Here is an 18,640-nt window from a genome sequence, read left to right on the forward strand (position 1 = left end):
ACGTATGTGTCTGTGTGTAACTAGGTGCATGTATATGCAAGTATATATGGAAACCAGAGCTTAACATCTGGTAACTTTCTTAATCACTCTGTTTATTTTAGTGAGACACATACACTCCTCCCTGAGTCCAAAGCTCACTAATTCAACTGGTCTAGCCAGTCAGCTTATCCTGGGGAGCCCATCTCCACCTCACCAAGTGCTGGAACCACAGGTGGCCATGACATCCACCCTGCCTTTACATGGGTGCTGGAATGCCAGACTCTGTTCCTCACATTGGCATGCCAAGCACTTGATCCACTGAGCCATCACCCTAGCTCTGCCACTGCCAATGCTAGCAGAAAAAAAATTGATGCTATAGTATGATGCCATAGTAGGGTGATTGCATAGATACACATACATATTATGGTGTAAGACTTTAATACTCTGGTTAGAGAAAAGCATCCTATTTTTATTTATATACATATAATTTATTTGCTAGCATAGAGAAATGATTGAAGATAGATAGATAGATAGATAGATAGATAGATAGATAGATAGATGATAGATAGATAGATGATAGATAGATAGATAGATGATAGATAGATAGATAGATAGATAGATAGATAGATAGATAGATAGATAGATAGATAGATGGATGGGCAGACAGACAGACAGGCATGCCAGGGCCTCTAGCTACTGCAAACAATCTCCAGATGCAGTACTTTGTGCATCTGGCTTTACATGGGTACTGAGAAATTGAACTCAGGTTGTTAGGCTTTGCAGACAAGCACCTTATGCACTGAGCCATCTCTGCAGCCTTACTTTTATTTTTCTTATTGAGTACTTTAATATATTAACATAAATAATTTTATCATATCCCCTTTATTCGTTTTTTATTTTCTTTTAATTTTATTTATTTATTGGAGAGCAACAAACAGAGAGAGAAAGAGGCAGAGAGAGAAAGAGAGACAAAGGGCGCGCCAGGGCCTCCAGCCACTGCAAACGAACTCCAGACACGTGCGCCCCCTTGTGCATCTGGCTAACGTGGGACCTGGGGAACCGAGCCTCCAACTGGGGTCCTCGGGCTTCACAGGCAAGCGCTTAACCGCTAAGCCATCTCTCCAGCCCCTCCCCTCTTTATCCCTTTTTTGTCCCCTCTCCCTCACACTCCATCCCCAGAGGACACTCTTCCTTCTGCTTTGTTGTCTTGTTCCTTTTGACCTCCTGCATTCTCCGTGTCGGATGTTGATGGCCCAGAAATGAAAGCACACTACTGGTAATCACAGTGTGGGTACTTGCTGGTGTGGTGTGCAGTGTGGAGCTGGGTACAGTACTTGGGTAGCGTGCATGAGGCCCTGGGTTCCATTTCAAGCAGTGTAAGAGAAAGAACAAGAAAGGGGCAGTGCTGTAGTCTGGTCCACATTGCTGGCAGAAAACATCTGACCAAGAGCAGCTTGTGGGAAAAAGGGTTCATTTTGGTTTACAGATTAGATGGGAAGCTCCACGATGACAGGGAAAAATGATGGCATGAGCAGAGGGTGGACATCAACCCCTGGCCAACATCAGGTGGACAACAGTAACAGGAGAGTGTGCCAAACACTGGCACGGGGAAACTGGCTGTAACACCCCTAAGCCCACCCCCAACAATACACTCCCTGCAGGAGGCGTTAATTCCCAAATCTCCACCAGCTGGGAACCTAGCATTCAGAACACCCAAGTTTATGGGGGACCACCTGAATCAAACCACCACAGGCAGTATGTGTGTAGTAGCTCCTAATATCTGTATAATTTTATAATATTTAACACTTACTAAATATAATTCCAATATAGAGAGATACCTTAATGAAAAAAATAAGACATCCCTGAGGGAAAACTAATGTGCTTCAAGTTTATTTTTTGTTTACATGAGTAGGTGTGTGGTCTGTGTTCATGTGTGTGTGTTTATGTGTTGTGTGGGGGAGTGTGAATGTCTGTGGAAACCAAAGCAATCAGTTGTTCTCCTTAGGTACCATATCCACTTCTTTCTGAAACAGGGATGCTCACTGGCCTGGAGCTCATTGATTAGGGACGACTTGCTGACCAGTGAGCCCTGCCTGGCGATCCTCTGGTCTCCACCACCCCAGCACGGTTATCACAGGAGCAGGATGCCTGCCTGGTATTCACATGTGTACTGAGGGTCCATCCCAGGTTCACATGTTTGCAAGGCAAGCCAGTACTTTACTGATAAGCTGTCTTCCCAGCCCCAGGCATGATGGTACACACCTTTAATCCCAGCACTTGGGAGACTGAGGCAGGAGGATAGCCATGACTTTTAGGGAAACCTGGGCTACAGAGTTAGTTCCTTGTCAGCCTGGCTAGAGTGAGACCCTACTTCAAATAAAATGACAACAAAAACTAAGATCTTGAGATTCATTACACAACAATGAAATATTTTATGAAAATGAAAATATTTTATAAAATATAAAAGCATTTTACTGAACTGTGGACTTGAAAATAGTTATTATGACAATTTTTTTAATTTTTTAAATTAATTTATTTATTTTAGCTTTTGGTTTATCCAGGTAAGGTCTCGCTGTAGCCCAGGCTAACCTGGAATTCACTGTGTATTCTCAGGGTAGCCTTGAACTCATGGCAGTCCTCCTACCTCTGCCTCCCAAGTGCTGAGATTAAAGGCATGTGCCTGGCTTTTTATTTATTTATTTTATTTGAGAGAGTGACAAAAAAGAATGAGAGAGAGAGAGAGAGAATGGGTGTGCCAGGGCCTCTAGCCACTGCAAACAAACGCCAAATGCCTATGCCACCTTCTGCATCTGGCTTACGTGGTGCTTGGGAATTGAACCTGGGTCCTTAGGCTTCGCAGGCAAGTGCATTAACTGCTAAATCATCTCTCCAGCCCCATGATGGTAAATTTTATGGTATGTATACTTTTCTATAGTTAAACAGGAAGTCGAAATAGGTGACGCAGATGTAAGTTGCACCAAGTTACGGTGTCAGCCCTGTAGGAAAGATAACTGGGCTTGGGTTAGTTGGAGCCAACCAAGCTGGGAGGTTTTGTTCTTGCAGAAGGCGGAGACGGGAGGCTGCACTCCCTTCACTTTTTATACTGGTGCAGCCAGTGTCCTGGAGTGGGCCAGGACCTCAGAGACATCCCTAGGCTGATAGAGGCACAGGCCACCTTGCTTTCCCTGTGAACCTCAGTAATTCTGTCTCCCACTATTCACGGGGAGGTAAGGAGAAACAGCGTGCCACCCTAAATGACACGTGCTGTCAGGGGTGTTCCTAAGGTGCTGTGTGTGTGGCCCACACTCCACCCCACATCCCAGTAGCCTGCCTTCTTTGTTTTGATGTCTGCCCTCTGAGGCTAATGCCTGAGTGACCAGAACAGAATGAGATAGCTGGCTGGCCTCCATTTGCCGTACATGGAGGACTGGTTGAGCAGATGGCTCTTCCCTTCCAGTTCCATCCTTGTCTTCTCTCACAGCTGCTTTGCGCATGACATCCTCACTCAGAAAACGCTTCCACAGAGGAAGCTGAAAGTTTGTTTCTGATGACACACTAAAGAAAGCTCTTTTCTCAGAGAGAACTTGGTCATAAAAAGATAAAAATGAGATGTACCAAGTCCATGGTCTTCAGATCATAACCACTTTTCCTGCGTTTAGGTTTTATGAGTAGAATCAGTTTTCTTTCTCATTTCCAAAGAAGGGCTGTATGGTCTGGAGCTTTTGGTCATGGAGTGTTTCTTTCTCTTGTTAATGTGACATTGCTAACTTTGGCCCTGTTTCCATTAGGAGATGAGAGCATGGAAATTAAAAAGCAAATTACAGGGATGAGAAGATTGCTGAACGACAGCGCGGGGAGGATATATCAGCGTGTCGGCAAAGAGGGAGAAAAATTAAAAGAAGAGCCCCAGGACTTGGATTTAGTGTGGCCTCAGCGTCTGAACTCCTCTGCTGAGACCCCTCAGAACGTACACCCCCCTTCACGTGGTGTGTGGAATGAGCTACCACCCCAAAGCGGGCAGTTCTCAGGGCAATATGGCACCCGCTCTAGAACTTTCCAGAGTCAGCCTCAGACCGCTTCAAGTTCTAATGGTATGATTGTTATTCAGTGTTAAGAATGTAATTGTGGGGAGTGGTCCTGGCTTTTGTTATTTCTAAATAGTTTGTTTCTTGAGATAAATCTACTAAGCCTTCCCTTAATCATCTGTTTCCACTGAGATTGTTCTTGTTTGGGAGGAGAAGGAGCTCTGGTTCTAGGAACAGAATCCAGGGCTTTGCACAAGCTCACACTCTACCACTGAGCTGCAACCCCAGCCCTTCACTGGGGTACTTTAAGAGATAAGGAAGAGATAAAGAAAGAGGTTGAAGTGTATTTAAAATTACAACAGATTTTAGACTCAGGAAAGTCAGAGGTTCTGTATTAGATAAAACTGTATTAGTGTCTTAATGAAACCAAAGATCTGCCAAGACATAGATCAGACAGAGCATCAAGGCAGACACAGCTCCCCTTCAGCCCTGGAAGAAGTTGCCTGGCTGCATGGCTGTGTGGCTGTGTGGCTGTGTGGTTGTGTGGTTGCATGGTTATATGTCTGCATGGTTGCCTGGCTGTCTGATTGGCTATACGTTTGTATGGTTGCATGGCTGTATGGATGTATGTCTGCATGGTTTCATGGCTGTATGGTTGTATGTCTGCATGGCTGTATGATTGGCTGTATGGCTGTATGTCTGCATGGCTGTATGATTGGCTATACGACTGTACAGTTGCATGGCTGTATGGTTGTATGTCTGCATGGCTGTATGATTGACTGTACGGCTGTATGTCTGCATGGCTGTATGATTGGCTGTATGGTTGCATGGCTGTATGGTTGTATGTCTGCATGGCTGTATGATTGGCTGTACGGCTGTACGGTTTTATTGGTTGTCTGCTCTCACTTCTTCGCTTTGCTCCATCAGAGGAGCCTGAGTCAGAGGCAGGGCTGATAACTCGGCCTCTCTCACTGCTCCCTCCTATGGCCACCTCTGTCCTACAGTGCAGAACAGCACAGGACCCATATTTATATCTGAACCTCATTAGTGCTGAAAGTAAAACTTCAGCACTTAAAATCCGCAACTGTTAAGGGGAAAATTGATGCTTTGCTTGGTCATATTAATTTTACATCCAGTGACATTGGATGTTATTTGGTTTATAAATTATGTCCAGATCTATAGTTTTCACAAAGAACAAAGGAAAAAATAAGGCATTTTCACCTTGCTTGGAAAGTTAATAAACTTTTTTCCATTTATTTTTATTTTATGATATTTTTGAAGAAAAAGAAGATGTTTTGATGTGATTTTTTTTTAAACACAATTCACAATAAGTAATCCAGGGGCATAAGAAGACATCCTGTGATACTGATGAGGGAACATTGGGGACCCCAGAGACGTATGGGGTCTTCTCTTCCTCTCAGTGGTACATAAGCCAAGATCAGGCTCATGTGCTGGCATGCTTCCAGCTTGGAGGAGGAGGCTCTTTAAAGCCTCCTCCATAAAAATATTAAGTCAGTTCTCTTAAAATTGGAAAATGATTTATAATGAGCTGAGAAGAGCTAGTTTTGTCCTCTAAAACTCATAAAGATAATGCTTACTAGTGCTTTGGGAATGTTCTGTAGAGCTCTCCTAACTCCTGCCAATAAGAGACATGCGATGCCCTTTACCATGTGTGACGTTGCTGGCCCTACATGGACAGTCTGTGGCAACGAGTACTCTTCTTTCCAGCCCACAACAAGGTGACAGGTCTGCTTGGAAAATGTTAAAGTTACAAATAACTCTGTCAGCAGACCTTCCCGTGTTTATTGCCTGCAGGCTCCCAATAAAAAGCACTGTGCAGTCGAACCTTGAATAATGCATGTTGTAATGTGTAGGACTTCCTATAGGCTTGGTGGTGCACACCTTTAATCCCAACACTCAGGATGCAGAGGTAGAAGGACTGCTATGAGTTCAAGGCCAGACTGAGACTACAGAGTGAATTCCAGGTCAGCCTGGGCTAGAGTGAAACCCTACCTCAAAACAACAACAAACACAAAATGCTACTATTTGTGAAAACTCTCAAGTGGACCTCACAGTCTACAATTGTGAAAACAAGGGAAATATATATGAGTCATGTCATGATTGCATAAACTATATGTAGATAGTAATCTTTATCATTTATTACCAAAATACATACAAGACCATTTTCAAAACAAGATTTGTCAAAACTATGCACAAAGCCAGATGTGGTGGTGCACACCTTTATATCCAGCACTCAGGAGGCAGAGCTAGGAGGATCACCGTGAGTTCAAGAGTTCAAGGCCACCCTAAGACTACATAGTGAATTTCAAGTCAGCCTGGGCTAGAGCAAGACCCTACCTTGAAAAACCAAAAACAAAACTTATATACACAAACACTTAGAGACTATACATGATACCATTTTTATCTGAGAGAAATTAAACAAATGTAAAGATGCTATATTAAGTAACAACTTCATAAAATTAAGTGTAATAATTTCATAGCTATTTCCTGCTGTCAATGTGAGGAATTAAGTTAAATATTGATTTTCAGATGTGGTGGTGCTCACACACACACAGCACTCACAAACACACACACACACACGCACACACACGCACACACACACACAGAACTCTCACACATGCACACAGCACTCACACACTAATCACAGCCCTCGGGAAGCAAAGGTAGGAGGATTACTGTGAGTTCAAGGCCAGCCTGATACTCTAGAGTGAGTTCCACATTAGCCTGGGCTAGAGAAAGACCCTACCTTGAAAAATCAAAATAAATAATACACAGAGAGAGAGAGATGGACTTAAGGTTTTAAGGTGCCTCACCCTCACCACTTGGCATTGCTCAGGCTCACCCGCATCTAACTCTTGACCATCCTGGTGCTTCATTGGAATCATTTCTAACTTAAATGTTACAACATCTCATTTTGAAAAGTGATTCCAAAGCTTTTCTTTAGTTATTTCATGGTATTGCTGTGGTGAACTTTAGTATCCACTGATAGTGCAGATTATGGTATTTAAATTATATCCAGTGTCTAATAAGTCACATACTTGGAACAAAACCTTAGAACTTTGATTTGCCCACCTATCGGAAACGTAAGCAGTAGCTTCCCTTTAAACAGCTTCAGTTCATAGTGGTTGGACTTGATGCAAGAGGGGACCTTGTCTTCACATCTCTTTTCCAAAGGCTACTTTAGCGAGAGAAGTGGCTAAATGGTAAGGTGCTTATTTGCCAAGCATGATGGCTGGGTGCCAGTTCCCCAGTACCCACGTAAAGCCAAGTGCGCCAGGTGGAGCGCGTGTCTGGAGCTCACCTGCAGTGGCAAGAGGCCCTGGCGAGCCCATCCCACTCCCCCCTTTCTCTAATAAAGAAAAAAAAAAGTATTTTTAAAATTTATTCTAAAAACACTACCAAAAGCTACCAAATGTGTTATTTTATTTCAAGACCAAACCAGAGATAATTTGTTTACATATACGGAAAACAGAATGGAACAGTTTTGTTAAAGAAAATACACTAAATTTAAACAGTAAAAAAGAGACTGGTGAGGGCTGGAGAGATGGCTTAGCGGTTAAGCGCTTGCCTGTGAAGCCTAAGGACCCCGGTTTGAGGCTCGGTTCCCCAGGTCCCACGTTAGCCAGATGCACAAGGGGGCGCACGCGTCTGGAGTTCGTTTGCAGAGGCTGGAAGCCTTGGCACGCCCATTCTCTCTTTCTCCCTCTATCTGTCTTTCTCTCTGTGTCTGTCGCTCTCAAATAAATAAAAATTTAAAAAAAAAAAAAGAGACTGGTGAGGGGATGTAAGAAGTGGGAGGGTCATGAAAACAAATGATCATAAATGTTGGTGGGGATGTGAAAAAAAAGGAACCCTTCTACACTGCTGGTGGGAATGCAATCTGGTCCAGCCATTGTGGAAAACAGTGTGGAGGCTCCTAAAACAGCTAAAGATTGATCTACCATATGACCCAGCTATAGCACTCCTAGGCATATATCCAAAGGACTCATCTCATTTCCTTAGAAGTACGGGCTCAACCATGTTTATTGCTGCTCAATCTATAATAGCTGGGAAATGGAACCAGCCTAGATGTCCCTCAACAGATGAGTGGATAATGAAGATGTGGCACATTTATACAATGGAGTTCTACTCAGCAGTAAAGAAAAATGAAGTTATGAAATTTGCAGAAAAATGGATGGACCTAGAAAGTATTATACTAAGTGAGGTAACCCAGGCCCAGAAAGCCAAGCACCACATGTTCTCTCTCATATGTGGACCCTAGCTACAGATGACTGGGCTTCTGCGTGAGAAGGAAAATACTTAGTAGCAGAGGCCAGTAAGGTAAAAAGGAGACATAAAGGGTAGAGAAAAGAAGGGAAGAGGATACTTAATAGGTTGATATTGTATATATGTAATTACAATGATTGTAATGGGGAGGTAATATGATGGAGAATGGAATTTCAAATGGGAAAGTGTGGGGGTGGGGAGGGAGGGAATTACCATGGGATATATTTTATAATCATGGAAAATGTTAATACAAATTTAAAATAAATAAATAAATAAATAAATAAATAAATTTATCCAGCCAGGAAAAAAAAAAAAAGAAGTGGGAGGGATAAAAATTAGAGAAAGACCCCTTTGTGAAGAAAAGCAGCACTCTAATACCTCTAGCTCATCAAGGTACACACTTCTACCTTGCACCCCTATTTTTCCCCACTCAAACAATTCCCAGCCAAGCTATTCTAGAAGTTTTTATGTGTCTTCATTGTTGAAATAGTACACTTACCATCAAACTTTTAATAGACTGATGTAGTTCTTAATATGAACCCTGATAGCATACACAACACCAGCAGTTTTGCAAAATTGCTCTCAGAGTTCGTTTAATGTTCTTTTTGTAGAAGCTAGCATGAATGTTTATGGTGACTCTTAGGGCCTTGCTATCTAGGGTGAGATGGCCTCACCTCAGGGGACTTCCATGGCCGTGCATTCATTGTGTGCATGTATTCACGCAGACCCTGCCACCTGTGACATGAATGCACCTTAAAATACACAAGCCCAAGGGCTGGAGAGATGGCTTAGCTGTTAAGGCACTTGCCTGCAAAGCCAGAGGACCCAGGTTCAACTCCCCAGGACCCACATAATCAGATGCACAAGGGGGCGCATGTATCTGGAGTTTGCAGTGGCTGGAGGCCCTGGTGTGCCCATTCTTTCTCTTTCTCTCTCTCTTTCTCTCTCTCTCTCTCTCTCTCTCTCCCAGCTTACTTCTGTATCACTCTAAAATAAATAAATAAATAAAATATATTTTAAAAAATACGCAAGCTTGGATAAAGTCATACCCCCAAATTTAGGTGATGAAAATTATTGGGTATGTTTTTCTTAGGCAGTTTCATGATTATTACACACACTTCAAAATCCTGTCATACCTTTTCCCCCCTTCTCTTTATAGATTTGTGTGTGTGTGTGTGTTTTGGGAATATATCATTCTTTCCTTTCATACTTAGGAGAACTTCCGGTGGTGAATTCATCAGTTGGATCAAACTGCTGTACTTGTAACTGCCAGTCAACATTGCAGGCCATTCTGCAGGAACTCAGGACCATGAGGAAACTGATGCAGTTTCAAGCAGGTACAAAGAGCAGTCCTCTGCATATGTCCTCTGTGACTGCATATGTGGCATCTTCACTGCAATTTCACAGTCTTTTGGTTAGAACCATCCCACCTTGCTGTCTCACTGTACCTTTTCACGTATCCATTTTCTGTGCTTTTGTTGGTGGTGGTGGTGGTGTGTGTGCATGTGTGCGTACGTGTGTGTTTAGCAAATCAAACACATTTTATATTGCTCCTAATACAGCTCATAGGCTTATGTACATGCTCTCAGTGTACTTCATCCCATGAGCTCCTGGTACTTCACAAATGTCAGTTAATTAAATTTTGGAATATCTAACATGAGAGAGCCCTTCAGGAAACGCAGCTTCCCTGTTGAAGACGCGCATGGATGTAGACAGGCGAGAAGCAGGGAGCCTCACGCTCTGCTTGTGACCTCTCCTCTCACATCAGCATGTAGCTCAGACACAGCTCAAGTCTTGCCCCTTGATCCACAACTTCTGTTTTTGTTCTCGACCTCATCTAGGAGGTGAACAACAGAACAGGGTGCATATTTGGGGACTGAATGCCAAGTTTCTCACCTCCTAGCTGGATGAGTCCTGAGCCTCCCAGCTCTCATCTGCAAATGGAAGGTGGGTTTTGACTCAGGAGAGAGCAGCTGTAAATGCACCATGCAAGGCGTAATGCACACATATGTCACCTGCACCGATGAGGGTTTAAAATCTGGGCTCACAGTTTTTAGTTAGGGACTCGTTCTCCAGTGTCCACAGTCAGGAGGAAAACCAGGAAGTTCTTGTCATAGGCACAAGAAATAACAAACCGTTTTACTGAGCCTTCCCTCTGAGTTCGGTGCAGGACGGCAGCGCAGCCCCATCGTGACTGACCTTCCTTCCCTTTCATCAGGGTGCCATGCCAGAAGTCGCTCAGAAACTGCTCTTGGTGCTATTCAGTGAATTCTAGTAAAAAGCCTCATGTTCAGCGATGTGGTTTTGATACAAAAGCTTGGGCTGGAGAAATTGCTTGGTGGTTAAGGAGCTTGCCTGCAAAGCCTAACAACCTGGGTTTGATTTCCCAGGACACATGTAAAGCTGGATACACAAAGTAGTGCGTTCATCTGGAGATCGTTTGCAGCCTCTTGAGGCCCTGAGTGTGTGTGTGTGTGTGTGTGTGTGTGTGTGTGTGTGTGCGTGTACTTGCAAGTAAGTAAAAATAATTTAAAAATAATTAAAAGTACAGGGGCTGGAGAGATGGCTTAGTGGCTAAGGTGTTTGCCTGCAAAGCCAAAGGATAGGATCCCGGTTTGATTCTCCAGGACCCACGTAAGCCAGGTGCCCAAGGGGTCGCATGCATCTGGAGTTTGTTTGCAGTGGCTAAAGGCCCTGGTACGCCCATTCTCTCCCTCTTTCTTTCTCTCTCTCTCTGCCTCTTTCTCTTTCCCAAATTTCTCAAATAAATTAAATATATTTTTAAAAAATTAAAACTATAAAGCTTCATACTTGGACATTTCAGTCACCCAAGATCACTTGTTTAAAAATTTTTATTTTATTTTTTAAGAGAGAGAAAGAGGCAGAGAGGGAGAGGGGGAGGGAGGGAGAGAAGGAGGGAGGGAGAGGGGAGATGGTCACATCAGGGCCTTGAGCCACGCAAACGAACTCCAGATGCATATGCCACCTTGTGCATCTGGCTTATGTGGGTCCTGGGGAATTGAACCTGGGTCCTTTGGCTTTGGAGGCAGGTGCCTTAACCCCTAAGCCATCTCTCCAGCCCAAGATCACCTTTTTAACATAAGGCAAGCTAAAGGCTTTCTAGAAAGTAGGGGTTTTTTTGTTTTTTTTTTGGTTTTTTTTTTTTTGGTTTTTCAAGGTATGGTCTCACACTAGTCCAGGCTGACCTGGAACTCACTGTGTAGTCTCACAGTGACCTTGAACTCACAGCAATCCTCCTACCTCTGCCTCCTGAGTGCTGGGATTAAAGGTGTGTGCCACCATACCCAGCTAGAAAGTAGTATTTTTTTAGGAGAAAATTTGGACTTGTCCCAAGGCAAAAGTAAGCATTTTTTCAGTCCAGAAAGTATTTAATTCACATTGTTCCACCACAATAATATGTGTTCTTATTAACCAGACAAAGGTTATTGGCCCCAAAGTAAGGGCCTCAAGCAGAAAGGTTATTTTATTCTGGATGGATCCTTTGCACAGAGGGAGAATTTGTTAGTACTTAAGAAAATATGCATATGAAATTGTAATGATTTATTTTGTTACTTAAGCTCCTTACCACTGAAATGGCAAGCTACAAATTGCAACCATTTAAATCCTTGACTGAAGCTTTTTTGAATCTATTAAGTAAATGCCACTTTGTCACCATGTTTTCTTTTCTGAATCTTTGAAGATTAGGGAGGTGAGCGGTTCTGAGCCGTGGATAGCATAAAGGATAAAATGAGTGGACGACGCTCCTTTAATTGTCTTAAAAACTGTGCATTGTGTGGGCAAATTTACTTAGGGTTTATTGCCTCTGAGACTTAGATTTAAATTATGTTTTGAAAGTTCCAGCCTTACTTTAAGAGAAGAGGGAGCTAGGTCAAGCAGCAAGACCTGAGTGCGAGAATCTCAGCTCTGCGGAACTCAGTAAGAGTCAAGGCGGAGCTGCAGTAGCCTCTGTTGCTTCACGCCGAAACGCTCTCACTTTTAACTTGAAGAGTGAGGCTTGAGAGCTGTGGCCTCGCCGGTTTTGACCATCACTTCGAGAGTCCACTGGCCCTTGGGGACAGAACAGACTAGGCTGGAGTTCAGGTGCATGTGGCTGTGTCCTAGAGTCACTCCCTCCCCCTCTTCTCCCCCCGACCCTCTGCCAACCTTCTGACCCACTCAACCTGGGACGGGCTAAGGTATTGATGTGCTTTTGTGGCCCCAGTGATTGGGCTGGAGAGATGGCTTAGCAGCGAAGGCACTTGCCTGCAAAGGCTAAGGACCCAGGCCAGGTTCCATGCTCCAGGACCCATGTAAGCCAGATGTATAAGGTGACTTGTGTCTGGAGTTCATTTGCAGTGGCTGGAGGCCCTGGCATGTCTATTCTCTCTCTTCCTCCCTTCCTTCTTCCCTTCCTTCCTTCCTCTATCTGCCTCTTTGTCTTTCACATAAATAAATAGATAAATAGGTAAATAAATAAATAAAAATAAATTCTTAAAACTCCAGTAATCTAATGTGCAGTTAAAGGCTAGAGCCAGTGACACCGATTGCCATATGAGTGGTTACACAACTCCAGCTCCTTGCTTTTGATCCTTATAGGTCACCTCCAGTGTGGAGATAAAATGTGTGTCTTTGTTTTCACACCGAAAATAAGTTAGAGGAAATATACTCCATATCCATGTACATTTGAATTGTCGTTACTTTTCACTTGGCTATTTTTTGATAGATTTCTTTCTGTAGAAAAAAAAAAGCAGTGCATCTGGCGGTCATATGTAGGAAACCATATTCATATATGAGGATTTAATGCAAATTTCAGCCATATTTTCCTGTTTCACATTCCATCAGAATATTTTCAAATGGCTAATAAACACTTTTCAGACCGTACTGTAAAAACCAAACTTGCCATTCTGGGTTTTCTTTGAAATTGTTTATTTATTTTTATGGCTGTGTGTGTGTGTGTTACACATTTGTACATGTTCATATGTGTATCATTGCATATGCATGTAGGGGTCAGAGGTCAACATCAGGTGTCGTCCTCCATCATTCTCCCACCATATCAACTGAGGCAGGAACTCTCACTGAACCCAGAGCTTACTGGTCAGTCTAGCTGGCCAACTTGCCCCAGAGACCCTAAGGATTCTCCTGTCTTTACTTCCCAAGTGCTGAAACTACAGATACGTGCCACCATGCCCAGAGCTCACGTGGGCAGTGGGACTGTGACCCCAGGTCCGCCTGCATGCGTATGAGTGACTGGGACCCTGCTCTGGCCCCACCTGCTGTTCTTTAAGTTTATGTCCAGTGGGCACCTTGGTCCTCGTGCTGGACTTCTCTCATGGGACTAGGCTGTTCGTAGATTTTCCTCATTTGCTTGACTTGTTCAGAATTATTCATCCTTACTCTTCATCTATGTAAAAGTGAGTTCCAGAGAACTAGCCTGGTCTGGTAGCATGGAACATGGTGTCTTGGAGATAGTTGTTGTACAGAGAATATTTGATGGGGAGAGATCCTGAATGACTAACAGTCCCTGTTCTAGAATCCTTCCAGACTGTTTGATCAATCTTGCCAAAACAATCGGTGGTTCGTTTTTGCCAGTTTTGGAACCTGTAGGTTACTTGTAGCCAATCAATTGAACCCAAATGACAGTGGGAATATCTCTGACATGGCTTATGAGAAAGCATGGATATCTATTCCTAAACGTAAGTTCTGGAGTTCTCACATAAATGTCATGAAGCTGTGTGTTCCCACAGCTTTTAACCCTTTCCTTCCTTTGAAGTCAGCAATGTGAAGACACTGTAATGAACCACGACATTTGGTGCCACTTTCTCCTGGGAGTTGCTCAGCCCTTAGAACATTAGAGTACCCCTGAGCTTGACTGGACAACTTTGAGGTGCAAAGTGAGATTGTTTCCATTGCTTCTTCCTTGAGGGGGTCTCCTGTCCTTGGTGTCAGGTCTCAGGCACAGCCGTAGACCAGGGCTAACTTTCCTCAGCTAGACACAAGTGCCGGTACCATATTTGTGTTTATTGTCCACAGTTGGAACTCAAAACAGACAACAACCCCCAATTTCCCTTATATGCTCCCAGCGAACTGCTGTCTCACGCAAGAGAAATAAAAAGAAAAAAGTGCTCCCAAAGACCGGGGACCCTGTGACTGTGAAACCAAAGCCCAGTGTGCTGGAAATGGACAAGAAGCCAGCTGCCGAGGCCATGGGACAGTCTGGTCTCCAAGCCAAGGAGCACATGTCTGCCGAGGAGAGCCGTGTCCCGGGATTTGGCATTGTTCTTGAATCACCTTCCTCAGATGTAAGTTCATATTTTCTGTCTGCTGACCCAATCGATGGAACTTTCAGGAATTTTATGGTGTTAGGGTACTTTCCCCCTAAGTCCTTCTGCCCACGATAACTAGGGAAACATAGAGAATGCATGTGGAAAGGGAAAGAAACAAAAGTAGTAGTCTCCCTTTGCCTAGATTTTTCTTTTCTAAAAAGTTCGTGCTTTATTTATTCAAACACATTTCCATTCTTTTATCTCTGAAAGAAGGTTGGTGGCGTAAATAATCTGCTCACTAATTTCTTTAACATTTTTAATTTCAAAGTGACAGTTTTTAATTTCCTCAGTAAAGAAAACTAAAAGAACATAATTAAATTCTTTGTAGATGGGTATAAATGAATAGACACGTACAGATAAGGTCATACCTTTCTGGAAACACAAACTAATAATAAAAGAGGAACAGTAGTACTAATTCTGTTTTATAGATGCAAGCTCTACTGCTAATTAGGTGGTAGTGCCGTGCCATTTACTCTAATGATGGGTTAACACTCTGCTCTGCAAGGGTTTGCTATTTTAGTCTCATAGCCAGAATGCTGTTGCGGTCTAGGGTGCTGGAGTACATCTGAAGTATCCATCTGACTCGCTGCTTTAGATTCATAGGACCATAGATGAACTTCGGTCATAATGTGCTGAATTTGCAATTGTGTACTCAATTTACAATATCTTTATCTAAGTACATTCATGTTGGGAACCCAAGCTTGTTGGCAGAGTTCTTAAAATAAATAAGAAGGAGTGCTTTATTATTATCAGATCACACAGGAAGAGGATCCTGCTGAGAACACCCACAGGCTTATCTAGGATTGGGGTTTGGGCCTACCTTTTACACTTTAAATAAGAAACAAATTGCTGGGTTTTTTTTTTTTTTTAATAAAGCATTCTCTTTCAGTTGTAGGGAGACAGCTTGCTAGCATATATCCACATGGGATCTTTAATAAAAGGAGGCAATAAGAGTAATCGTCTTGAGCATTTTTAGACTAGAAAATCATGTGAACTTCCATCCAATCCTTAGTGCTAAAAAGGTATTTTGTTTTCCTCTGTAAGCATATGCTACAACCATTAAGCTCTTTGAAACTACGAATTTGATAGAGAAACTCATTAATGATCCTGAGTTCTCTCTGGGACCCGCCAATTCTGATTCCACCATGTTGTCACTGGCTCAGAGGCCTACATAGATCATGTGTTTGGAAACAGGAACATTATTCCACTAAGTGTGGTTAAGCAGTTTTCTATAAGCTTTCACATTTTCCCTACATTTTCTAAACATTCTTTTTCTGCTTGGTGCTGACGCTGGGAGCAGAATTGGGCTGTATAAACCACCTGCGTCCTGGGTTGGGCTAGCGTTACTAACTGAACTTTCTCCCTTTTTTATTGTTAAGCTCCAAATCTATTTTTTTTTAATTTTTTTTTTTTTTTTTTTTGAGAGCGACAGACATAGAGAGAAAGACAGATAGAGGGAGAGAGAGAGAATGGGCGCACCAGGGCTTCCAGCCACTGCAAATGAACTCCAGACACGTGCGCCCCCTTGTGCATCTGGCTAACGTGGGACCTGGGGAAGTGAGCCTCGAACCGGGGTCCTTAGGCTTCACAGGCAAGCGCTTAACCGCTAAGCCATCTCTCCAGCCCTCTATTTTTGAAATAAATTGAAAGAGATCTTGTAAAAGCCTTATGTATATTCATAAAATGGCATAAAATAAGATTTTATTATTATCAATTTTAAGTTGGTAATTTAATTTTATTTATCTATTATGTAAAATTACCTTTACTCCTGACAATTTTTGCTAATAAGAGCTATTTAATTTGACTGAGCATGTTCAGAATTGTTCATGAAAGCTAAAGCACTGATTTCCTCTGAAGAATAGCATGCAGTTAAAGAAAAGCAAGAAAGGTATGGTACCAGCACAGAGGCAGGGGCCCGTGGGGGACTGGAGATACTGGAGATATCGCACATGTTCCGACTGACCAAACGTCGCTGGACTGTCCAGTTGCACCTGGCACATAAACAGTACTCAGTAACTTTATTTACCTGATCTGTAAGTGACAAAACACTTACATTCGCATTGACCACACTGTGCATAAAAGCCTATGACACATTGGGTCCAGACTTGCCTCCAGTTGTAACTCCTCCTCCATTGAACTGAAGCTTATCTCTTCCTCCTCTCTATCCTGTCCACCTCAGGGCTCTCTTCTAATTTGAACAGTTCTCCCTTATGGGACTTTCTACATTTTGAAATAGTCATGCCCATGATGTTGTCCCATCTTCTCAGGAGCGGGTCACGTATACTGACAGGAGTCGTGTGCCATCGTGCACCTAGTAAGCGGTCTCACCTCAGCTCGCTCGGAGGTCTTCTTGTCCTGCTGTGACAAGTTCTCATAGGCTGGTTCCCTGCCCCAGGCCGGCGTCTGCCCTTGTCCACTGAAGAAGACCCTGGGTGTCCATTCAGGCACAGGTTCTGCCTGATGAGCGCCCAGTACCTTCACGGGGTGATCATCCTATGAACTGAGGAGTTAGGCTATAGCTGTTGATTCAGGTTACTTGGAATTTTCTTCGTTGAAAAGGGAGCGGGTAAGAAAGCAGGCTGCCGGGCTACACTCTCAGCTGTGTGCCTGAGCGAGTGAACCGCTGCTTTTCCTCTGCAAATGAGCGCCATAGCAATGGTTTCCTCATAGAATTGGACTCGTAGGAGTATCTAGAGTATTTTAAGCACAATAAATATTTGTCATTTTTTTATCAGTTTTATTTATTTATTATGAGAGTGAGAGATGAAGAGGACAGGTAAGCCAGGGCCTCCGGCCACTGCAGATGAACGCCAGATGCATCTACTGCCATGTGTATCTGGCTTACATGGGTACTCCAAAATGAAACCTCAGTCCTCAGGCTTCACAGGAGATACTTTTTAAGCCACCTCTCCAGCCCTATTTTTAAAATAATTTTATTTACTTATTAAGAAAGAAAAAGAGACAGAATATTGGTCATTTTTCAACCTTAGCAGTGCTTCCTAAATATACTATAGGAACAAATGTAACTTTTTTAAAAAAATTATTTATTTGAGAGCAACAGATGGAGAAATAGGCAGAGAGAGAATGGGCTTACCAGGGCCTCCAGCCACTGCAAACGAACTCCAGACGCATGCGCCCCCCTTGTGCATCTGGCTAACGTGGGCCCTGGGGAGTCGAGCCTTGAACCGAGGTCCTTAGGCTTCACAGGCAAGCACTTAACTTCTAAGCTATCTCTCCAGCCCAAATGTAACTATTTTTAAGTAAACTGAACTGTTGACATGAATAAGCAGATCTGTCTGAACAAGCTGCTTTTGATGAGGGCAGCGCTTGGAGCAGGATCAGTTGACCCTCTCTAAATCAGCGCTCACATAGAACTCAAGCCTGACTTACACAGAAGCAAAGGCAGAAGCCCGAAACCCAAGCTGAGATTGCAGTGTTGAGCTCTTGTCACGAGGGCGCAGCTGCGGCGGTCACTGGTCTCTTGTCATCCCAGCTTCCCAGGGCTGGGTATTTTGACTTGCATTCCTCTAGGCAGCTGTAGCTGACTTCAGGTAGTTTTATTGCTGTTGCTTAACTTTTTAGGGGAAAGGGAGCTTTGGTGAAACCCTTGGACAAGCTTTAAGAAAATTATTTGTGAGCAGGCATGGTGGCGCACACCTTTAATCCCAGCATTTGGAGGCAGAGGTCCCGATGAGTTCAAGTCCAGCTTGAGAGACTACATAGTGGATTTCATGGAGATCAGCCTGGGCTAGAGGTACACCCTACCTCAAAAAGCAAAAAAGGAAAGAGAAAGAAATAATGGAGAAAAGGAAGTTATACCTTTTTTTTTTTTGAAGTAGGGTCTCCTTCTGGCCCAGGCTGACCTGGAACTCACTATGTAGTCTCGGGATGGCCTGGAACTCACAGCAATCCTCCTACCTCTGCATCCTGAGTGCTGGGATTAAACGCATGTGTCAATCACGCCCAGCAGTTACACTTTTTGAGTTACAACTCAGCAAAGCCAACAGCCTTAGCAGTGAGAATCTG

At 43.3% G+C, this 18,640-nt stretch overlaps 1 protein-coding gene across 5 annotated transcripts in view; it reads left to right on the forward strand.

Annotated features, from left to right (window-relative positions):
* Nucleotides 1–18,640, forward strand: part of Bend7 (BEN domain containing 7) — a 93,423-nt gene that overhangs the window by 32,353 nt on the left and 42,430 nt on the right. For all 5 annotated transcript variants that reach the window (XM_045135427.1, XM_045135428.1, XM_045135431.1 and 2 more), the window contains 3 exons: nt 3,768–4,070; nt 9,506–9,628; nt 14,322–14,590. In XM_045135427.1, coding sequence (XP_044991362.1) covers nt 3,768–4,070; nt 9,506–9,628; nt 14,322–14,590 — 695 coding nt within the window. The remainder of the gene's footprint in view (nt 1–3,767; nt 4,071–9,505; nt 9,629–14,321; nt 14,591–18,640) is intronic.

This window comes from Jaculus jaculus, chromosome 15 (genome assembly GCF_020740685.1).
Source record: "Jaculus jaculus isolate mJacJac1 chromosome 15, mJacJac1.mat.Y.cur, whole genome shotgun sequence".
NCBI lineage: Eukaryota > Metazoa > Chordata > Mammalia > Rodentia > Dipodidae > Jaculus > Jaculus jaculus.